The sequence below is a fragment of the Amblyomma maculatum genome, chromosome 1 (genome assembly GCF_055883805.1).
Source record: "Amblyomma maculatum isolate TAMU_Amacu chromosome 1, ASM5588380v1, whole genome shotgun sequence".
Classification (NCBI taxonomy): domain Eukaryota; kingdom Metazoa; phylum Arthropoda; class Arachnida; order Ixodida; family Ixodidae; genus Amblyomma; species Amblyomma maculatum.
In genome coordinates this window covers 269,753,202-269,777,906 of record NC_139344.1, presented here as the reverse complement: position 1 = coordinate 269,777,906, position 24,705 = coordinate 269,753,202, and the positions used below count along the sequence as shown (strand labels likewise).

At 44.0% G+C, this 24,705-nt stretch overlaps 1 protein-coding gene across 5 annotated transcripts in view; it reads right to left on the bottom strand.

The window, feature by feature from the left end:
• Window positions 1–870: 870 nt before the first annotated feature.
• Window positions 871–24,705, bottom strand: part of trbd (ubiquitin thioesterase trabid) — a 67,804-nt gene continuing 43,969 nt past the window's right edge. For all 5 annotated transcript variants that reach the window (XM_084591240.1, XM_084591243.1, XM_084591239.1 and 2 more), the window contains exons 7-11: window positions 24,377–24,448; window positions 18,825–19,023; window positions 17,186–17,430; window positions 5,076–5,299; window positions 871–2,291 (exon numbers count right to left, since the gene is read on the bottom strand). In XM_084591240.1, the coding sequence (XP_084447366.1) occupies window positions 2,076–2,291; window positions 5,076–5,299; window positions 17,186–17,430; window positions 18,825–19,023; window positions 24,377–24,448 (956 nt within the window). In that variant the 3' untranslated portion in view covers window positions 871–2,075. The remainder of the gene's footprint in view (window positions 2,292–5,075; window positions 5,300–17,185; window positions 17,431–18,824; window positions 19,024–24,376; window positions 24,449–24,705) is intronic.

Below are 24,705 nucleotides of genomic sequence, written 5' to 3'. Positions count from 1 at the left end.
GGGTTGAGACTCGGGTATGAATGTGTCATCATGTGTGTTGCAATGTGGCCAAAGATACTCAGCTGCACTTCACAACAGTGCAGAAGAGCTTTTGATGTAGCCACTTTCAGTAAGACAACAAGTAGCAAAACAAGACAACTACATCCAATGCTCATTTTAACTATGCCCAAGAGACACTGACAGCAATGAACAAAATCAGCTGTGTGCCCAATGGTCATTAAATGAAGGTCAAGAAAACACTGCTGCAACTGAAAGCAATGCACTATACAGTAGTGTGTCCCAGCTACCTCAATCAAGAGTTAAAAATAAAATATCTTGGGTAGGACAGGGAAACTAGTTACATAAAGCTGACAGCCGCCTTGCATACCACAGACAATTTTTCTAAATTACTAAATCTACCGCTGCAACTTGGTCACTGAGCCATGCCCGCAGCTGATTTTAACTGCTCAAGCCATGATTGAGATCAGCACAATCGTGGTGTGCGAATGTGCTAGACACGTGATTTTTTTGCATTTCACGGGCTTTCTTTGAGCTTGAAACAAAAGATACTTGCCAAGCGTTCTTTATCAAAAATAAACTAATGAATGAAGGTTGGCTGATGCAACATTTATTCATTAATTTATTTTTGATAAACATCTTTCATAGCATTTTTATGCCCTGAGGCAATAAGCTTCGCAAAAAAAGAAACAAAAAAATAGGATGAGGGTTTCTGAAGATGCTCCCCAACTTTGCAAATTACATTTATTGCCTAAAATCAATATTTAGTAATTTAGAAAACTTGTCTGTTACCAATTAATTGCAAAACAAAAATTGCTTGTGCTGCACAAGATGGCTGGCAGCTGTATGCAACTGGTTTCCCTGACCTACCTCAAATATTTTATTTTTTTTTAACCCATGGCTAAAGTTAGTTGAGACACCCTGTATAAAATGCTGCAGCTGAAAGCAGTAATTCTATATAAACACAAAGCAACATTTGCAGCTGAAAGCAATGAACTCAACAAGCAACAAAGAAACATTTGGAGCAAAAAGCAGTGAACTTCATAAACAGAAGGCAACACTGTTGCAGCTGAAAGCAATGAACTGCATAAACACAAGGAACACTGTTGCAGTTGAAAGCACTGAACTACATAAACACAAGGCTCTAAAAAAACAAGGCAGCAAGGTGGATCTAAAAGTAATGAACTATGAACACAAAATAAGAAGGCTGTGTATTTGCCCACTTTCTAACTTAATATTCAAGACCAGAAGACAGCACCATTGCCGTTCACAGCAATAAAACAATGATACAAATGGCTGAAGAGCACATTTCTACAAAACTGCAAACAAGTACCTGCTATATACTACGGTTTGCACTTACAAAAATGCACTCACAAAAATCGCTAGCACTTTTTAATCGACACAGGTCATATTTCAATGTTCACTGCAAATTTTTAGTTTTCTAGAAAATTTTCAAATTTGCTCATATTTTACTTGTCTATTTCTACGCAACTAATAGTTCCATGCAGCTTGTTCCCAGAATTTAAGATAGTCTCTCAGCCCTAGAATATTGAACACACAACTTCACAAAGCCTGCACAATCTAAAAATCACACCTTATCAGAGGAGTGCATTAGTATGTCCTGATATATCATGAGTCCTGAAAAACCTAAAACAACACTGGCCTCTAGGCATGCTATCAAGCTGTGTCATCACACACAGAAGCCTTGGACAAACTGTGTTCCCCTGCAGAGCATTAAGGAGCCTGCTCTACAGCAATAGACTAATTTCATTTTCAATGCAGACACACATTTTTCTTAAAAGCCCACATTTGCAACTTTGATGATAAAGTTAAGCTCAGCCCTCCACTGCGCTCACTTCACTAAATATGCACACCAATGGATCTATAGCTAAATAAAAGCATTTCTGAACATAAGAGACCATGGACACACACTGCCGCTAAAACTCTGGGCAACCCCCTTCATAACATCTGGCCACTCCTCCCTCAGTCGAACACCTGTAAAATAAATGACCAAGCCCTGCACTTTCGTTCTGCACCCATCTTTGGGTGAAAAGTGGTGGCTATGAGCATGCTCCATGCTACTCCTGGTCAGAATCGCCATCACTTGAGTAGCCACTCTGAGAGTCCGTGAGCCGATGGTGTGGCGAAAGTTTACGATAGGCCTCCAGCCACTGGTCCACCATTTGTAGCACCAGGTGCGGACTGCGGGGCACCTTCTGCTGGGCTACCAGTAGGCCACCCTCTGTTACACAGCAGTCGAGCCACTGCTTGATTATCTCCTCTTCACGCCCAACCTACAAAGTAACCAGGACAAGTGTACAACTAGAAGCTTAAAAGCATTAGATCTGAGCTGCAAGAGATACTTTTTGCAGACTTTTGTTGTTATAACATGCCTAACATGGCTCTTTTTTGTTAAAGGGACTATGAAATGCCTAAAATGAGGTAAGGTAAATCGGTCGAGAGATAGGTACTCCCTCACAAGTCAATTCATCACAAGAATTTTTCAGCTAGCTTCATTAACACAGGAGATATTGGCGATTTAAAACAGCGCTCTTCCTCTCTCCTCTTAATTTAACACTCCGAGACACAAGAAAAAAATGAAGATAACTTGTAACAACTCGGAACTCCGCCCCGCCCATGAAACATCATTAGGTGATGCTTGGTTCGCAGACTTCCGTTTGTCGCGTCCGTTTTCTCGAGCGTCACCCATGCATTTATCAGTCTCTGCCCCTTTCCCTTCCCATATGCGCTTGCATAACTTTCAACTTTGTCTCGTGTCTTCCTGGGCCGCCGGTTTCAGCAGCTTCTTGACCTCTCAGAGCAGCCCGACAGACTCGGGTCATTCGTGTGCACATGCCCGCAGGTGGGAAGGCTGCTGTCCACGCCGACGGTCGCCACGGATAAGCACTTCGCTTCATATTCCTGCCCCATTTAGTGCAAATTAGCATGCACTCCTGTCGAATACGGCTTTCTACAAGACCCCTTCCTTCTCTAGCACTGCCGGTCAGTCTTTGTGTCTGTAGCTTTGGTACTGTATTCTGCGGTTTGACCAACAGCGGCCGGTCAACTCACAGATTTGACACGATAGCAACAACTCTGCATGAATGCTGGCAGACGAGCGTGCGAGTTTCAAGCGTGCAAACATATTTTTGTTTTTAGCTAGGAACGCATGATGGTCGGCAAGCGGCACCTCTTGTGGTGCATAACGAATAGATTGTACACGTAACATAGGCGTGAGCATGAACTGACCATTCTAAGAGATCGCTACAAAGTTTGGATATCGGATTAGAGGTGAGCGCGAATCACTGGTCAGCAAATCTTAAGAATTGAGATTAACAAAAGGGAAGTGCTTTTGCATATTGTTTAGAAAGTGCCAAGACGTAACATGCATGAGTGTTTTAACTAACATGTACGCATCGCCTGGGCCAGAATCTATGGCGCAAAAGATCAGCAAAGTAGCTCGGCACATGCAGTTCGGCAGCACGCTAGAGACATAGCGAAGTGGCCGATTCCAAAACGCCATCCACCATGCCTTCGATGCCAAACAACCGAGGCCTAGTGACGACCAGGGAGCAGCGTTTGACCGGAGTGCCGTCGACCGCAGCGTTCATGGAAGGCATCTCTGCGGTAACCTGGCGGCATCCGGTGCTGCAATTAAGCGGTGCGAATTTGTGTACTTTTGCGATGCAGCTGAGGGCAGACCTTTTTTTGACGCACGTTCCATTCAATTATCAATACGCCGCACAAATGATCGATGCTGCAAAGACTAGACAGAACTACAATACGCTGTTACTGCGCCGTCGGTCGGTACACGAAGGTTGACGCCGCCTATTTTATGCGCTGCTTCTGAAATATATGACCTGAAGCAGAAGTGTACAATCAGTACAGTGTTGAATCGGACCAGCTTGTGCTCTTTTCGCACTCCAGCGCCGACGCACACTTTCAGTCAGATGCCATCATCTTGGTTAGCATCGCGAACCGAAGCGCCAAGCTCAAGGGTTCATGCATGCAGTGCATGCAGCACTCAAGCAGATGACTTTCGCAGCTACTGAAAGTGTGTCCATGACATCGTGGCCGTTGCGGCTGCAGCCAATGGCAGCCTGCTGTTCTCTGTCGGTGCCTTTATTCCAAGGAGTCATACATACTTTGGAGGAATGTTCAGAAGCATTCGTTCTACACATTCAAAAAGTATATCAGTGGACTTTCTAGCCATTTCATAGTCCCTTCAAAGTTTTGCTACCAAAGAAACAGTTTTGCTCCCCAAACATTTACATAAGCAATACGTCATAAATTCAATGCTCAAAACCAGATGCTCAGAGCTGCACGTGACATGCTTTATTCAAGCACGAGCAGCCAACAATGTTGGTTAACTAGGACAATAGGCAATGTTTTAGGTCGCAGTAAAGCATCAGAGATCTCCATAAAGAAATGAAGCGCCCAGTGTGCTTGTTTTCGCTTGCACCAACAAACAATGCACAACTTTTACCCCCCCCCCCCCCCCCCCCCAAACTGCACGAGATAGCAATAATTTTTAACAAATCTAATATCACGCAGCACAGAAATTCAGAAGTATAAAATCTCAAAAAACAAATGTAATCAGCCACGGCTGCTTTGGTTTGATTTGGTTTTTGATCAGCTGCTTAGCTGATCACATAAGCAATATGTCATAAATTCAAATGCTGAAAACCAGATGCTCAGAGTTACACGTGACATGCTTTACTCAAGCACGAGCAGCCAACAATGTGGGTTAACTAGGACAATAGCAAGGTTTTAGGTCGCAGTAGATCTCCATAAATAAATGAAGCCAAAATAATCAAGCCAAAGCAGCTGGTTTTTGATCAGCTTAGATGACGATGCTGATGAGGCTATTGCGGCAGTTGCTATAGGTCACTACGATGCAGATTCCGTGGCGACAATTTTGCATATCCCATTCTTGCACGGGCAGAATTTTTTCGGGAGATATAGGGCAGTGGTCATAGTCTGAAAACTTGTTAAATATCAACAGTCTCCCAGGTGAATCAGGTCGGTTGGCAACTATCGGTCTCTGATATGATAAGCAATAAGCACTCTGGACTGACCTCGCCTTGGGTGAGGAAGTGCAAGGGCAACAGCTGGCGATCAGCTGTCATCAGAGGAAGGAAGGCCACCTGCAGGTCATCTCGGGGGTTGGCCCCAGCGCCGCCGATCACTTCAGGCTCGGGCTCCATTGGCACCAGGGCTGAGAAATGGCCACGTGTGTAGCCCAGAGCTATGGGAGACTTCCAGCAGAAGCTAGGCTCCCACAACAAAGGTATGTAGATGCCTGTCATTTACAAAATGGAAACACCAACACAGAAAAATTAGGTGGCCATCTCAAATGGCACTCACTCAAAGGAATGCCGAACAAAATGTTTTCAGCTTACAGGTAAATGAAAAGTCCTAAAACCGATGAATATTAGAAACAATTACTTCATAAAAGTAAACTGTAAAAGTTAAAAAAAAAAATGTATTGATACATAAAATTCCATAAGATTCCAAAGTAATCTGTGAACTAAACCAAATAAATTATTAGCTATTTTTAAAAAGGTTGCTGCCAGCAATTGATAAAATCGACACCACTGTCATAAAAAAACAGGAGCGACAAAAAAGCCTATTTAGTATTCCCAAATGTCATGGTACGCAACCTTCTTGGTAGACACAGCTACTGATGAAAATCTACAAAACACACCACACAGATGTAAACTGTACACGCCCCAACAATCTCACACAATATTCAATATTTCCCAGTGCACAATGAAACATCAAGCTGTGATGTCACGTAGGTGCAGTGGCACTGTGTCAACAATAACTTTCATTGTAAAGACAAAAGCTGGGATCATCCGAATCGGGTGTGCCACGTTTCCATGTTATCGAGCAAAATTTGCAATTTGTAGAACAGTTTGAATTTACCATTTGAATCAGTCATGTGAGACCCGAAGCATCTGAATTAGGGATCATCTGAGCAATGTAGATGTGCATGGGTGTCTGCAGTTGGACTGAGCCGACAGTTTCAATTGTCCAGATTTCTGAATTAATGACAGTCGAAGTGACTCTTTCGAGACCGTGAAAAAGCAAGAGATTTTGACGGGTCTTTTTGGTGCATAAGCAACTGAGGCTATCATGCGCCAAGAGCAAGGTGTTTTTATTTTGTAGATTAGAAATTTTAAAGTTTGCTTAGGAGCTTTGCCTCTTTTAGGAATTTAATAACATGAGAAGTTTCTACCAGTGCATCTTCTCCCAAAAGCAGGCTAGGATGAAACGGTATTTGTTCACTGTAAAAACGTTTAAAATATTTTTTCCTTAATTTCTCAAGCTTAGTGCATGAAAGTAAATATGTGATTTATTGTTAGTTCCTCTCTGCATCCCTCACATACAGGTTTGTCTTCTTTCTTGAGAATGAAGTTATGTGTTAAGTGTGTGTGTCCGATGGGGAGGCGACATAAATTAACTTCAATGAAGCGTTTTTGATGTCAACATAATTTCCACTCCTCGATGAGTGGTTTGACGAGATGTAGTTTATTGTTGATTTCATTATTCCATGAAGCCTGCCATCTGACTCCTAGTTTTCTCTTAATGGATTTTAGGATATCTCTATGTGGTATGTGAACTTGTATTTTGGCATTACAGGCTGCTGCGGCACATGCATCAGCTCTCTCATTGCCGATGATTCCAACATGGCTTGGTACCCAACATAACTTAATTGATTGTCCATGTGATCGTGCAGCTATCACGCAATGTATGATGTTTCTAATTAGAGGTTGTGTAGCATTTCTGTGATGTAGTGCATTAATTATACTGAGAGAATCAGTATAAATTATGCTGTTTTCAATTCTTTTCTGTAAAATGTTTTCTACTGCCAATGAAACTGCATAGCTGTGAATATTGAAGAGCATTCGGGCAACCGGACTATTTTCTTCCATTTTTTTTTTGTATTACTGCGCTTCCTATGTAAAGTGCTGTTTTTGACCCATCTGTATAGAATGCTGTATAATCTTTGTATCTTTCACTTAGTGCGAAGAACTCTTGCAGTATATGTTCGTGTGGTGTTCGTTTCTTACTAAATTGTGCTAATGTGAAGTCGCACACAGTGGGGAAATGGTACCAAGGTGCCAGTGAGTTGGGTCTTTGGGCAATGCTTGGAAGTGAGTCGAATGCATTCAATTCCTGACATATCTGTTCAAAACGAAGACTTATTGGTCTGATTGCTTGGAGTTCGTTCTCAAAGAGTGTTTTCGATGGGCACTTTTTAACTATAGGGTAACACAGGTGTTCGGGTATGGACCTTATTTTAAGTACATATGTGCATGTAAGCATTGTTCTTCTGAGAGAGGTGGTTCATTTGCTTCAACGTACAAACTATTTACAGGGGACGTTCTATAAGCACCAGTTGAAAGGCGCAACCCCAAATTGTGAACAGGATCCAAGCATTTCAGATAAGTGGGTCTTGCTGACCCGTACACTATGCTGCTGTAATCTAAGGTGGAGCGTATTATAGAACAGTAAATGTGTAGAAGACATGTCCTGTCGGACCCCCAGTGTTTCCGTGATAGTACTTTCAGTATGTTAAGCGATTGGGATGCTTTCTTTTTGATTGTATTTATTTGCGGTAGGAATGTTAGCTTTTTATCAAAAATAACGCGCAACGAAATATTTCCAATTCCCCGTCAGCTTGCTATACAAAGTAATGGAACAAATTTCTCATCACAACGAATCATTTTTGGGGCGCGTTTCCGCTTCAACGAAATTTTTGCTATGCGAAGCTCGATTTAAAAATATATCTTACAATAAAACAAGCATATCGCCGCCCATCTATGTACTTCCATAGGCCCACGCTGCTTTGTTTCGCTAAACATTCGCTGGACCCAACTAATCCACTCACTGAAACGCACATGATCACCGCCATAGCTTGGTGTTGATGACAATCGGGCTGGCTGCCTTGCGACAAGGCGCGGGGGCAAGCTCCCGTTTTCTTCCAATCCAGAGCCGCAACCAATCCGTTGCCAAAGGACGCAGCAGCCTGGCAACAGCAGCGCGTTTGCCCTAGTTTTTTTCACTCGTGCTTGTGCTGCTAGTGCGCTGTAATGAATGCGAGCATGGCGACTTCATCTAGAAAGCGGAAGTTCGCCACAACGACGCATCATCGGATGATGACAGCGACGCGGAGGATTTAGCGCCACCACCTGCAATAAAAGTGATGGATGCTTTTGATGTGATCCGCAGGTTTTTCGGTGCTCACGATGACGACGTCGCGATGCAACTGTTCACCGAGTGCGAAAGTCGCGCCACTGCACTCGTGGCAAAAAAAAAGAAGCAGAAGAAGCTGACCGACTTCTTTGGAAATAAATGATGTTTTGGCACTATGTGGTCCAACCTCACAGTGTTTTTGGGCTGTTTTCGCCTCAACGAAATTTCGCTTTAACGAAATTTTTCGCGCGCCCCGTCAGTTTCGTTGTAGCGAGGTTCAACTGTATTAGATGATGTGCATGCGATCTGGAGATCATTAACATAAAGTGAATACATGATGGATTTCGGGATTATTTTGCATATTGAATTCATTTTTACAGCAAACATAGTAGAGCTTAAAATACACCCTTGTGGTACTCCGTTTTCTTGCGTGAAGGTCCTTGAGAGTGTTGAACCTAAGCGTACATTGAATGAACAATTTGAAAGGAAATCCGTTAGGCAGTTCAACATGCTGCCACATATACCTAGATCTGCAAGGTCGCGCAGAGTGCCAAACCTCCAAGTAGTGTCATATGCCTTCTCCATGTCGAAGAAGACGGCGAGGCAGTGTTGTTTGTGTATAAATGCTTCTCGTATGGTATTTTCAAGCCTAACAAGATGGTCTGTTGTTGAGCATGCTTTCTTAAACCCACACTGATGAATATCTAAAAGTTTACGGGATTCTAAAATGAAGGTCAACCTGATGTTCAATATACTTTCAAAAGATTTGGCAAGGCAGCTTGTCAGTGCTATGGGCCTGTAGCTGCTGAGGGAGGTTGGCAGCTTTCCGGGTTTGAGGAATGGTATAACAGCTCGTTTCCAAGCCTCAGGTATTTTCCCAGCATGAATATTTTATTAAAGAATTTCAGAAGTGTTTCTACAGCGTAATCGGAAGGGTGGGCCAACATTTCATAGTGTATCCTGTCGAGACCTGGGGCTGTTTGTTTGCCGGAAGACAGTACTCTGTTTATTTCGTATCGAGTGATTTGGCTGTTGTAGGGTTCATTTGTGCCACCAGTGGTCGGAAGTCGGTGTTTTTCTGCTTTGTTTTTGTATTTTAAAAAAGGCTGTGTATAGTGAGAGGAACTGGACACTGCTTCAAGGTGTTCTCCTAGTATGTTTGCCTGTTCCACCAGAGTTGTTTGGTTACCCGGTGCTGTCAAGATAGCAATTGTGAATGGTGAAAATTTTCCATTTAGTTTTGAAACCTGTTCCCACATTTTTTTTTATGTAGTTGAGCTGTTTATGGATGAGACATATTTTTTCCATGACTCTTTCTCGGCATTTCGCCGGATGTAGCGTGCCTTTGCTCTTGCTTTCCTAAATTCTTTGAGGTTTTCTTGCGTTGGAAACCTGCAAAAAGTTCCCCAGGCTTTGTTCTGTCTCTTTTTTGCCTCGCGACATTCTCGAATGAACCAAGCCTTATGGTTCTGGCGCGCAACTCCGGAGGATTGTGGGATAGCCAAGCATGCTGCATTTATTATACAGTTTGTAAACCTTTCGTTTATTCAATCTACGCTGAGCTCTTCTGAAAAGACTTTTTCTAGGCTAGCTTCAGATTGGAAAAGAAGCCAGTCAGCTAATTCAACCTTCCATCACGGTGGTTTGCTTGGGATGACGTTTAGTGATGATGTTAAGCTGATTAAGGCTGGTAGGTGATCGCTCCCGTATGAATTATCTAAAACTTCCGATTTAAGATTGTTAAAAACAAAGGGTGAACAAAATGATAGATCTAAAACACTCTTTCCCATTCTTGGAGAGCAATAGGTTGGTTTCCCCGTGTTTAATAAACAGACATTGTTAGATAAAATAATATCCTCTATAATCTGTCCTTGTGCGTCACTTTTCTCGCTTCCCCAAAAGGGGGAATGCGCGTTAAAATCTCCAACTAACACGTACGGCTCCGGTAGTTGATTTATAAGTTCTAAATCATGGTGTGTTATTGTTTCGAGTGGTTCAATGTACACGCAGCACACAGTCACTGTTTTGAATGAAAGTATGGTGGCTGCCACCACTTCAAACTGAGTGTTAAGTTTATATTCTTTAGCTGCAACATTATTGTTTACTACGATGGCAACGCCACCAGAGAGCCGGTTGACCCGCTCTCGGTCGCGGCGGAAAACATTGTATTTTTTTAGTATGTTTGTATGTTGTGGACAGAGATTAGTTTCCTGTATACACAATGCTACAGGTGAGAGTGAATCAAGAATGTCTTTTATATCACAATAGTTATTTAAAAGCCCTCTACAGTTCCACTGGACTAAAAACGATATCTTTTATGAGGAAAAGTAGAACGACTACGTTTTTCTGGCCCAGTGATTCGGGCTTTTTCTTTTCTATTTCGCTCCAAAGAGCTCAGCCGCCTCCCTGATGTAGACGGCCCAGGACGATCATCATTTGTCGTGTCCATTGTGTCCTCGGACGTTCCGGACAATTGTGCAGAATGCACCGAAGCATTTAGGTTCAGCCTCGCCTTGACAGGGGAGGCCTTGAGGCCGGCTGACCGCACAGCCTGCTTTGAAGGTGGTGGAGTAGCACTAGCTCCATCCACCTTGGGGGCGGACGGCCCTGTCCGAGGCTCACCATGTGTGGCCTGGGCGGGTGTCAAAGACTGCTGTGATGCTGCCCCCTGTTGCGTCACAGCAGAGTATGAAGGATTCTGAGAGGAGGTAAACTTCTTTCGCGCTTCCCTGTAAGTTAAGTTTTCTTGGATTTTCAATGTAAGAATATCCTTTTCTTGTTACCAGGTTGCGCATGTGCGTGAGTAAGCTGCATGGCTGCCCTCACAGTTTATGCAACGAGGTGTTTCAACTTGACATTTTTCTGTGGGATGCTCGTGTGAAGCACACTTTGCGCAGGTGAGTTGGCCTCGGCAGGTCTGCGAGCCATGGCCATACTTCTGACACTTAAAACAGCGCCGTGGGTTTGGTATGTATGGTTTTAGTTTTATTTTTGTGTAGCCCACCTCTACATCTTCAGGCAGTGTGCTCGATGCAGAGGTAAAGACTATGTGCTTGGTCGGTGTCTCTTTGTTATCTCGACTGATTTTGATTCTATAAACCTGAGTGACATTCTGGTCTTTCAGTCCTTCACGCAGTTCTTCTTCGCTCAAATACCTTAGGTCATAGTCGGAAATGACTCCACGCAATGTGTTCAATGAACGGTGTTGGGAGATTGTTACTGGGCAGTTTCCAAAACATGTCACTTTGGAGGGTTTCTCGAACTGATGATTATATAAAACTTTCAAAAGGTCGCCATTCGGTAGCTTTTTCACTTTGTAGCCTTGGCCAATTGCCTCGGTTAGTGTCTTGGTAACCAGAAATGGTGAAATCAGTCTAGCTGATTTTTTGGTGTCTTCACTATGGATAACATGGAAACGTGGAAAGCTGGTGGCATTCTTTGGGAAAAACTTTGCTGTTTCATCGGTGCACCCCCGTTTTCGGAAGCGATCACTTGAAGGTAGAGGAGAAGCCATAAAAAATATCGTCTGTTCGGCCAGGGTGGCGGCCACCCACTACGGAGCCCAACAAGGGGACGGAACAAGAGCTTGTAAGGTCTTGCTCACGCCAGCCGTACACCCCGAATATAACCAAATATGGCGTAATGCAGGGTGGTTAGCCACACAAGGTTAACCCTAGCCGCCTGGAAGAAGGAAAAAAACAGGAAGAGAGGAGATGACAGGAGAGTTGTGAGAAAGGAAATAGGAAAGTGAAAGATAGAGGGGAGGACAGGAAAAGGCGACTGCCGATTTCCCCCGGTCGGGTCAGGCCAGAGGTGCCGTCTATGGGAAGCGTGGGCCAAAGTGGTGTGTTGCCTCCGCCGAGGGGCCTTAATGGTCCAAGCCCTCGGCATCGGCTCAACCACCAGGATCCCCTTTTCCCCAGACACGACAATGCCACGCACGGCTAAGCGTGGGTGCTCGGGGTCCGTGGTGTCGCACAAAACACACAAACACCTGCTTTAACAGGTGTCCCCTGCGGGGTGTATACATAAACAAATTAACGCCAAAGCTGGCATAACAGACTGACACCTTTTGCAGCCGCACATGGTAACCCAGGTGTGCTGATCATGCCAAGCCTGCACTCACATGCATGCTGGTGGTCACAGAGTAGCAGGGCGTGTAAAATACGCAAGTTTTTGTTATAAACCTGTGTAGTAAATTAATGATGTGGAAACTAGGCAAGTAGATACATTAAGTAAATATATATATATATATATATATATATATATATATATATAAATCTTAAAATGGTTTGCTTTCAACGCTCTTCAAGCAGCGAAGTATGGCTCGTCAGGCGTCTATGCACTGTGCCACTTGCCTGAGTTGCTAAGCCTAACATGGTTCCTCACTGAAGTCCCAGCATAAAGTGCTTTCGAATAGCCACCACTCATAAGTAACGTCAAAAAATCCATTTCCATAATGCCTTCACTAGCGAAGAGCGTGCAAAACAGGCTAGGTGAGAGCTGCCATGCAATGATCGGCAGCCACAATTCGAACGTGCGGAGTTGAGAGCGGTCAGCACAACTGTTACTAAAGGCTATCGAAAGCTGAGCTGTACCACTGCGCGTACTTGACTCCATCTTGATTACAATTTGAAGTGCGCTGAGTTGATGTGACATGTACCAATAAAGTACTCTGCCATCATCTCCCATTCTGGACAGCTCCCGTTGGTCATCACACAATGCCGATAGTGCATAATTTTTCATTGCGTAATTAAGGTTTTCAGTGCAAATGCCAATGAGAGATTCTCTGGGCCTAACGGCAATTCATTTTAAAATGCAGATAATCGCATAAAAGGGGGACACATAATAGAGGTTCCACTGTATTACGCTATATGGCCACTTTGAAAGTGTGCCATTCTCATAGCAACATTGCTAAATAAACTGCTAAAAATGTTCGCTTTCAGCTGTCTTCCTCTCCTCGTAACAAAGCTCACAGTTTTTGCAATGTTGAGGTTTCTGTGGTTTATGCCTCACATGTTTTGCAGCAAGTGGCATAGTGTGATCTAGTTTGCCATCAAAATTGAAAATCTGCTCTAGGCGTGGTGCTTCGAAACCTAAATGCTCAAGCTCAACTCGATGTGGCTGCAAGAAGTTCACACTTCTGTTATGCTCTGGAGAAGCCATTTCATGTGGTAGAGCTTTCCTTGTTGTTGAAACACTGGTGAACGAAAATAAAACACCGGGAACAGAGTGAGCATGTGTAACTGCTAAAGAGCAAGCTGAAATTGAAAGTATGTTTCAGTTGTAACTGAAGTTCCAGGCCAATATTTAACCCTTTGACTGTTGAATATTCTGACCCCCCCCACCGTGTCAATTTTTTTTTTTTTTACCTCAGTACCCGTACGACAAGGGTTAATTCATCATCCAAGATGAAGTCTGAACTCGAGAATTCATCTTCGGACTAATGAGACTCTTTGCTAACGCTGCTGTAAAAAAAAAAAAAAAAAAGAAAAAGAGGGGGGGGGGGGGGACCTGCAGTAGAAGCAGCGGAATCATATGAATGTCGCAGAATTCGTAGCTTGATGTTATTTTTATTGACATTTGAGACCACCCTGCACCCAATACTTTCTTATACGTCGTCACCAGCTGAAAAAGGGTGAAGCACACAAAAACCGAAACTACAGTTGTCACAGTATCTGCCTAGATGGGGCTACAAGTTCCAACGCATGAAAATTTGCATCTGGCAGTGCGTCAAAAGGTGTTCACGTAAATAAACAATGGCCTATGGGGCAGTCCGGAAAGAGTTAAGGGGATGTGGCTTTCAGTAATATTTTTTTTTTACTTGTTCAATTTGCACAAAACCTTTTTAAAAGCTTACTGGGAAATAAATAATATTATGACTACAAATATGCAGTAATTCAGCCCTACCTAAGAGACAGTTCGCATAACGAGTTCATTATAGGAAGGTCACTGCCATAACATGTCCATCAACATTTACGGGTGCCGTAGAAACCTGCATTTTGTAAACCCACCCCCTATATAACACCCTAAGGGGATCTTAAAAGGGACTACGAAATTCCTAAAATGAGGTAAAGCAAATTGGTCGAGAGATAGGTACTCCCTTGCAAGTCAATTCATCGCAAGAATTTTTCAGCTAGCTTCATAACACTGGAGATATTGGCGATTAAAAATGGCGCTCCTCCTCTCCCCCTTCAACTCGACACTCCAAGACACCAGGAAAAAAAAAAGAAAAAGAAAGAAAAAAAAAAAAAAAAAAACAGAACAGCACGGAAACTCTGCTCCGCCCATGAAACGTCATAGGATGACGCTTGGTTCGCAGACTTTCGGTTGTCGCACCTGTTTTCCCGAGCATCGTCCACGCGTTTATCGGCCTCTGTCTTTCCCTTCCCGTCTGCGCTTGCATAGTTTGGATCTTGTCTCGTGTCTTCCTCGGCCGCCAGTTTCTTAACCTCTCGGAATTGTGTGCGACAGCATCCCGAACGACCCAGGTCGTTCGCGTGCACATGCCTGCAGTTGGGCAGGCTGCTGTCCACAAACAATGGCGGCCGCCGCGAATAAGCACTCCCCTTCATATCGCTGTCCCAGTGAGCGCAAATTAGCCTGCACTCCTGCCGAGTACAGTCGACGTCACCCTTGTGTAGAGCGCTCGATCGGCGCACTTCTCTGCATAAAATTCGATACCTCGTCGCAGTTTCTACCTTTTAGAAGCAATTCTTGTACGGAAGTAGATCCACACAGACCTCTGCAGAAAATGGGCATGAGCACTTTGACCGCAAATCGTGGGCTGACTTTTTATTTCAGTTTTTATTTCGGGATGAGCACTGCCTAAGCGCTCTACACAAGGATGACGTCGACTGTACAGCTTTATACAAGACCCCTTTCGTCTCTCGCACTGCCGATCAGTCTCCGTGTCTAAAGCTTTGGTACCCTCTTCTGCAGTTTGACCAATGGCGGCTGGTATCCCCGTGAAGTTGACACGATAGCAATGACTCTGCATGGATGCTGGCAGACAAGCGTGCGAGTTGCACGAGTGTAAACACGCAGTCGTCTTTCTAGCCAGGAGCGCATGATGGTCGGCGAGAGGCACCTCTCGTGCATAAAAAACGGAATGTACATGTATCATTGGCGTGAGCATGGACTGACCCTTCCAAGAGATTGCTACAAAATTTCGATATCGGATTACAGGTGAGCACGAATTACTCATCCGCGAATCTTAAGAATTGACATTAACAAAAAGGATAATGTCAATTCACTACATGGAGGTTTAACTGCACTTCTTTCCGCGCCACCACTTAAGTTCAACCATTCATTTTATACACTTGCACGCCTCTTGGTATCTTTTAAATTTGGTGAGGTGGTTGGTCGGAACTTTGACGGACTGGAGTGCGCTTGTCAAATCTAAAGGAAAGCACCTGTCAAAGGGAATACCGTATACACGCGTGTAATGGCCGCACTCCGAACTCTAGAAAGAAAATTGGGAAAAAAAAACTTTTAAAAAATTTCCAGAGTAAAAAGCCGCACCATGAGTTTCAGGAAGTTGGGCAGTGCCGTTTACTGTGCGGTGCAAGAAATATGGAACGTTTTGTCGTTACTGCCACCAGGTGGGGCCCAAAAATCAAGTGAAAGCAAAATAAAGCGTAAGGTTAGAAGTAGAATTGCCAATAAGAATTAAGAACAAAATATTTGAGGAAAAAAGTCGAGCATGGGGGCAGTGGCCACCACCTCCGTTACAAAGGGGGCGCTCCTAGCCGCAGCGATGCCTGCCCGTTACAAAGGGTGAGGCCAGCAAATCCAATCCAATCCAATCCAAGTCTGTTCGCTCCTCCGTTTTACAGCGATTTCCTCGATCGCCTGAAGCATATCACATGCGATCTCTCAATCGGAACGCATCGCTGCCCTGATTTGTTCTGCGCTTGTGAGCTGAAGATTTTCTTTTTCCTCGATGGGAAAATACGTAGTTATACCGCTCACTTTAAGCTGAAAGTGATTTACTACGCGAAAGAAGAAGGAAAAAGAGCGGCTGGACGAAATTTCAGTGTTGACGAAAAATGTGTACGGCGATGATGCTCCCAAGAAGATGCCCTCAGGAAAACAAATGTTCAGAGGCGCGCTTTCCGAGGGAAGCAGAGCATGTTTCCGGAAGTTGAAGACTCACTTCTCGAGTATGTGACGGAGAGGCGGCGCAACGGCTTTGTTGTTTTGACTGAGATGTTGCGCATGAAAGCGCTAGACATTGCACGCAGCAAGGGGATTGCGGCTACCGTGTTTAAAGCCAGCAATGGGTGGACTTCGCGCTAGCGAAAAAACCTGTCCATTCGCCGTCGCACGACGATGTGTCAACGTCTACCCGAGGAGGAGTTTTTTGACAATAATAAAGGCAGGTACCACCGCAAATAATTTTTTCGCTGTCTTTTTTCTCATGTAATTGCCGCACCCCCTGATTTTCACTCCAATCACGGAAAAAAAAGTGCGGCCATTACACGTGTGTATACGGTATTTTTTTTTCCACTGTTGCTTAACCGGTGAATTTAGCAACACCATGTTAATGCTGGAAATGCGCAAAGCAAAATAGAGATACCACCATAATTGGAACTTTCGAGAATATGGCTCGACTAAATACAAAAGCGGTATACAGAGCACAGTGCCACCACATAGTTTGGTATTGGCGAGATTGCGGTTCTACTTCAATGATAAAATTTTATAACAGCTTGACGAAGTTTTTTTCCTCTTTTAGACATTGCTTTTTTTTGTGAAGCATAGTTACTGGATACAGCAAAAGTAGCATATGCTGCGGGATGTCACTTTTTTTATATATATATATAAAAAAAAAAGTCTCGCAACTTGTGAATCAGGAAAATATAGGCAATGCTAGTGCAAACAAGCTCCAGCATGGAATAAAGATGTGCCGCTTCAAGGGGTTCAATTTAAAATCTCTGCAGTGATAAAAAAGACAAACAAAACACATAAGGAATACAAGACTTGCCTTCAAAGCGAGCATAGCCAAGGGCTTCCCCACGAAAGCTCTTGACGTACTTGACACCATAAACGACAATGGGACGGCGAAGCACATGGGCCAGTGTGAACACATGCATCTGCTCGAGCGCTGAGCCAGGTTGTGCAGCCAGGGACACCAGTGAGGCCCAGTCCTCCTGCCACTGTGCCTCATCCAGGGAAAAATGCAGCAGCCGAGCTTGCAAAGCCTCCGCTTCTCGCCACCGAGGGTACAGCCTGTATGCAACCGCACTTATGTTTTTCTGCACAGTCTTCTAAAGAAAACTGCATAAACAACCATGTGGGAAACCTTTTTCTCCGCAGAATGCTTCCCAAAGCGTTTGATCATGGATGTCAAAATGCTGAACGCTACACCTCAGAACGTCCAACACGTGCACAGCAAGCAAAAACTTACAGAGCCTCAGGAGGTCTGAATTAATCCGAAGCCCTACCCTATGGCTTCCCTGATTGCAAATACGTTGCTTCAAGACCAACTTAATTATTTCATACTTAATACCAAAACTAGTGACAAAAAATAATGAATAAATTAAACATCTGTGATGTCCTCAAGATGGAATCCAGTACAATGATTACTTGGCCAAAAAGCAACTATATGGATCAGAACAACAACGAAAAACACCGCAAAAGCTAAAACTGCACTTTGTATAAATTTCAAGCATTAGTAGATCTGAATTGTTAACTCTACAGTGTATTCAGGGTACTGCCACCAGCGCTTAAATCATAACTCAGACGCCCTCACAACTTACCGTATTTACTCGAATGTAACGAGAGGAGCGACTTTCCGTACTGGCCAGTGGGAAAAAATAAAACCACGAATGTAATGCGAGATAAACGCTTGAAAAAGTACCTTTAATAGACTTATGGCCATTGCAGCCTAATCAAAAACGCTCATTCGTCGTCGTCGGAGGCTGAGTTCTCGGAAACCCAGTCTTCCTTTTCACTCTCGTCCTTCCAGACAATTCGGAAGCCTTTGTGGCCAGGCCCACCTTTAAAAATCACCTCCCGCTGCATCCGCCACCCACGTAAGGTAGATTAGTGATGTCTAGCCGTCGAGCTGCCATAGAATTTCCGATTCCTTCTGCTATCACAATAGCCTTTTTTAAGGTGAGTGTCATACCATGCACAGCGCGTTGCCATCGTGCAAAATGCGATAACAATAACCACGCTAATCCACTGCAAAAGATGCGACAAGCGCGTGATCAAGGGGACAACGTGATTCTAAGCCAATGAGAAAAAGCGCAATGTTTTGACTTTGGATGGATTGGGATTTGGCTTACCTGGTACCCATGTTAGCAACGTAACATCGTAAAACTGCGGAAACCAAACCGGAGTAGCGGCGAATTCAATATGGCTGCACCCCGGCGCTACTTTAGCCAACCGAATAGCAATATTCGATTATAACGCGAGGGTAGACGTTGGGAGCCAAAAATCATGAAAAAAACTCGCGTTACATTCGAGTAAATACGGTACACACAACAGCGAAAGGAACAAGGAATGCTTGAAAAGTTCCTTCTCCCAACTACCAGCGCAAATACTTCAACGAATTCCTCATTAAGTTTCTAGATACAGAACCAAATCTTCGCCCCAAAAGCACCAAAAGCATCACTCACACAGAAGCAGCCTCGCACAGGCTGTCACCAAGAACTTGTCGCAGCGAGTTGTCACGATCAAACACGCCCCAGGTTGCTTGCAAGGCAGAGTCAAGAAGGCAGTTGCCAGCACTGCGATTCCACAGGGCATACAGCCTTGAACCCAAGGTCTCAGTAAGCTCCAGGCTCCAGTTGATAATAGCAGAGTCCTCTTCAAGCTCTGGGTCACAAATTGCACAAGAAGCACAGTGCTGAAGTGTAGTGAATCCCATACGGGACTGCAGTATGTTGACCATGACCGCAGTAAAACAAAAATAAAGCATCACAAACTGACATGCTGTCATTCTAGTGCTCTTTCTTTGAAAAACACCCTATAAAGAGCAAAATGAATAAATATTTTCTGAATAGACTATTTTCATTTAAAGTGAAAATCAATGAGGCATATTAAAAATCTATGCTCAACACAAGGATGACATCCTTGAAAATAAAGCCTCAAGGTACTATTTCTCATCTTTTTTCAATTAATCTAGCTTGGACAATGCTACCGGCAGGATGACTTTAGAGATCAATAATATTGAAAGGGCACGAAAAAGTGCAATGCTGGTGGTATGCAAAGAGACAGCTCACAAAACAATTAAAAAGTGGCACAGCTGAATAGTTTGTTTTGTCAGGAAGGATTCCTTCCAATTTGGTAGTCTGGCATGAAACAAAACAAAGACAACAGGAGGTGTACTCATAGATGATGATGGCAGGAGGATATATTTGAAACATATATACATAGAAATGAATTTCAGTACAGAAGCTGAATTTACAAAGAGGAACAAATTTTGCGGTACTTTACTCGTCAATCTTTTTCTAGGTTAGAGCGTAAACGCTGCTGCGATATATGCTAAGCAGGGAATGCTGCTCAACTTGGACATCATTGTTACTAGGAATTGTGCTCGCCTGGGTCTTTGAATCTTCAATGTCCCAATGTTTTTTACCGTTTTTGAGCAGTAACTAATGAACTGAGTCAACTATAATTGCTTGTTGTAATCGTAGATGTTTGCCTCGTGTCATGTTTTATCGTTTTAGAAATTTGGTGTGGTCTGCTAAATTTACAGCAATTCCACACTAAAGAATAGAGAGTTGGTGTAGAGAGTTTGTTATATCAAGCAAACACCTTTTGCTACAGGGAGGCCTAAAATGCATGTCTTTCAATGTCGGCAGTGTTGGAGAACTGAGAAATTTCCTAACATTGACGAATTTGCCACATAGAGGTTTGTTACATCCAGGTTTAAAGTTCCACAGAAACAGTCACCAAGAAGGGTAAACAACGCCATAACACTGATAGATGTTGAACCCCCCATCATTCTCTCGCGAAAAATTTTCTATCTAGCTTCTGCAACACCAGAGATATCGGCAATTAAAAATGACCCTTCCAATTTTCCCTCTCAACTCGTATGCCCCCGAAGGGAATCATAAAAAAAATAAAGAATACAAGCAAGTTCAAAGCTCCGCCCAGAAATACGTCACTTCGACGAACTTCCCGTTGCCGCGCGCTCGCTCGCTGGCGTACTCGGGTCAACCCGTCCTCGCTCGCACACGCCTGAGGAGTTTGCCAGTTCGCGCAACGTAACCACAGTTACGCAAAAACGTGGTTAGCCCACGTTACACGGCGAACCAAACCATGGTTACACCACTAACCGCGGTTATCGCAAACCGAGCTTGGCGACCTCGGTTTGCGTCGCCGAGGTTATGGCGGCGTCTGTTGACGGAGACTACTCGTCGGCGCCCGAGTGCGCGAAAAGAACGAGCGGGTCTACTTCACAAAGTTATTCATTTGCCCACTGTATCACGTTTAAAGATCGATGTATAGAATATGCGGAGTCTACTGTGCCGTCCGACGTCTTCGATTACGGCCGACAGCGCAGCGACTGCGTACTGAAGCCATGTCCTGCCTGCAGTATCGTTTGAACGGCTTGTTGCTGAGCAGAACGTCAAAAACTGTGCGGCCTTAGCTGTAATGAAAGTACACGAGTTTGCAACGCTTGCACCACGGGATGCCGCGAGCAGGCTGAGGTACGTTACTCAACCGCGGGGGTGGGGCGCCGTGCGTGACCGTCCCTAGTCGTCGCTAGGCCTAAATTGTTTCGCTTCAAAGCCGCAGTGGTCGGTGCTTTGGAACTGATAAACGCTGTCGTTATGAAACTGCCTTATTGTGAATCCTATCCTGCCATAGTAAAAGAATCATAGGATTAACTGTGGCGACACATTAATCGCAGAGCTAGTACGAGCAGAACGGATGAGCTGAAATGCACCAGTGGCAGCTGGCTTGAGCAGAAACTTGCCTGTATCACGGCTATCGCTCTTACCAGCAATTTGCTGCTGGTCAGCGATCCTGACGAGGGCTTCATACTTGATATTCGGCTCAGTGTTCCAGACGCCAACAAATTTTCGCATGCTTTATTTCGAACGTTGTCACTAACGATCCGCTGTGTCGTTCGCGTACAGTATGGGGAAGGAGGGGCCACAGCGGCGGTGTTTACGACGGTCGAGGAGGTGCTGCCATCGTGCGGTGATTGACCGTCTGAGGAGCTTGCGCAGCGCACGTGCAGACGACTTTCGCAGCTACCGGAAGTGTGTCTGTGACGTCATGGCTGCAGTGGCCGCAGTGAATGGCAGCTTCTAGTAAGCCTTGCCAGTCAACTCACACGTGACGTCACGGTTTAAGGAAATAGTAGTTCCATGCAACATCGCCAAGCGATAACCTCTCTGCCCGCGAATTTCAAAAAAACGCTGTTTTTAAAAAATTAATAATAAATCGCTGGCTTTGTTCCAAGGCGTTATACTTCGGGTTAACGCTCAAAAGGATTCGTTCTACACACTGAACCCGTTTATCAGTGGCTTCTTGGTGACAGTTTCTGTGGACATTTAACTGTACGATGTAGCAACATAAATGTGAGAAGATCAATTTCACACCTCAGCCAATTCATGTGCATTGTACTAGGAGCTTTTTTTAAATTAAGGATACTGTAAAACCTCAATAATTCACCCTTGGTTAATTCGAAATCCCAAATGATTCAAACAATTTGCACAACCATTCGAAGTGGCGGCCTGTATCAGCCTGGTATATACTAAGATTTGTGGTGCCATGAAGAAATGCCCGATCCCTATTTCACAGCAAATGAACTATGCAATGGCGCATGTAGCCTGCAGAACATAATATGCTCTGTCCTTGTTGCAAAAAAAGAAAAGGGCACCCTGCCGCACGTTTTGGCAGAATGCACAAAACTCGACTCCCCCCCCCAATACCCCCAATCCCCTAACCCATGAGCGATGGGAGACCTTGTTATCCAGCCCCGCCCTATCAATTCAGCTCGCACTGACGGACAGGGGCCAAGAGCTGCTGGGAACACATGGGTCCCGCAACTAGGGAACCACCCCGTCTGGTGCCTGCATGCACCATCAATTTATTTCAGGCCCAATAAATGCTGATTCATCATCATCCTCTGAGCCGTGAAGCCGCGCTGCAAAGCGATGCCCGATCATCTGCACTGTTCCAGCCTCAAACCTCCCAGCACCAAAAACCTCCCTGTGGCACAGGCTGTGCATCACCCAAGTGTGCACCGGCAGAGGGAAACATGCTTCACTGCAATGCAGCCATGGACACTATCGGTGCATTCACTCTTCACTCTCCTCTCCAGCCAGGTTGAAGCACCTCCCACCCATAGCAGTAGCAGTGCGTGTACCGCAATGCAACCATTCTTGCTCAGTACCCATGTCGGGCTGACTGACTGCAACAGCGGCCCATGCTGCTTCTTTAGTAGTGTGCCATGGTTAGAGGGTTAGGATACTGGCATCTCACTGTTGTATAAAGTCAACCATTTTCAGAAAAACGATTATCCAAAATTTGGCTCGCCTGTTCAAATTAACTCTGAACGAGTTGTGGGTAGTATGCGTTCCATGATGGTGCCTGTTCCAGGCAGAATGCATGGGGTTCCATGCACCGAGAAGAATATTCAGTTCATATGCGAATCAGCTACACTATAAGAAATTCTAACTGAGCACTGTTTGCCTGGCTCATTTCAAGTTGCAGCCAAACCTCAAACGAGCAATAGGTCGTGCAAGAGAAGCTTCTAGTAATCATTTCAAGAGCATGTGTGCGCTGTGGGATCGCCCCTTCAGATTTGCCACTAGCCATTTGGGCCACACACAAGTGTGGAAAGCAGGGCGGAGCACCATTTCCTTTTTATCTTTGCTGCCGTCATAACGTATTTACAACTGACTGCTTTAAGTTGCATGTATGTGCCCTGCAGTGCCATTCCATAGGAAACTACAAAACAAAGTGCAGTGGTGGAAAGCAGTGGGGGATATTATGCATAGTGCTTTCTCGCAACGAAATTGAATGCCTGGATCAGCTTTATTGCTGTGTTCGGTTATTTTGAAAACATGGTTCATTAAAATCTTTTTCATAGTCCCAGTAACTCTGTATTAACAAGGTTTTACTGTACTTGTTTTAAGAAGGATTTTGACGAAATGGCTAATGACATTGACACTATAGGTATAGGCACACAGATCAGTTTTAAGGATTTTACTGTATTATGTCTAACAGTGACAATAAACTAGGGTTTTGCAAATTGTAGTCATAATGATTGACACCACTCTTCAGTATCAAGTATTTCAGCTTCCCAAACAATTAAAAATGAATTGTTTTTCAAGTGGCAGTACAGCTGAACACTGCACTGGTGTGGTAGAAGTCCGACTGTAATGATCAATTAAGAGAACTAGGAGACATTTTTCGCACATCTGTTTGGCTGCCCCATCTCTATCATTTAAAGCACATTCGTGCATCCCAAAACTTTAAACGTAAAGAACCACAGGTAAAAATTTATCCTGAGTTATACGCTACAGTGCTTCTTCCTGAACCCCCCACCCCCTCTCTCCTTCCTTTACAGCATGGTTGAGCAGTTCAGTTAATGTGCCTTTTCTTTTTTTTAAAACCAATTTGCAATTTTACAATTATAGCACTTGTAAATTTCGTAGACAAAAGCACTTTGTTTTATTAAACATGCAACTCAAGGGAACATGCATTCCTCAAGAGAAACCTTGGGACTGGTCCTGCCAGTACTAAATAACAACTGACATATAACAACTGCTAATCGTAAATGTGTGCTGGTAGTACGGAATAGTAAAATAACCTGCACAATTAAAAAGAAATCCTGCAACATGAGTGCGCACAAAGAAAAGGAACACTCATTGGCACTAATTTTGCCCACGCAAACATTTAAAAATATAGCGTCTTCCCCAGGACTCTATCAGAATGGAATGCCTTACCATCCCATACTTTACAGTTAGGTAATATTGCAGACAAAAACTGGAATGTCACCTTCTTGTTTCATTAATTTTTCATTTTGTGTTATGATGCTTGTATTTGTTTTGCTTCTGTTTGTTCTTTTTTTTTTTGCTATTATTATCTGTACAAGTTTGTCGTTTCTTGTACAATTATCGACTACGCCCACTCTGCTTGGACCATATGTGGTATGCAATATTTCAAGAAAATGAAACTATAAGTGGATTCGAGTGAAACTCACCTTTCTGAACATCTTGATCCAGAAGCTCATCAAACAAAACCTTCTGCACAGATGGATGAAACTCTTTGATTTCTGTGAAAAAATAAAACAACAGTAATGATTTAAGGGTACCCTTGAACACCAACTTTATTTCTTGGGATATTTGAATGAAACTTTCAGCATAGACTCATAGTACAGTGGAAACTCGATTATACGTCCCTCGGTTACTCGACAACCCGCATTTTATGCCGAATCTGTTTGGTCCCGGCAAAACTCCCATAGAGACAATGTATTAAAATCCTCGATTATACGACACAATTTTATGCTGACCTCACTTCGTACGACGGCGC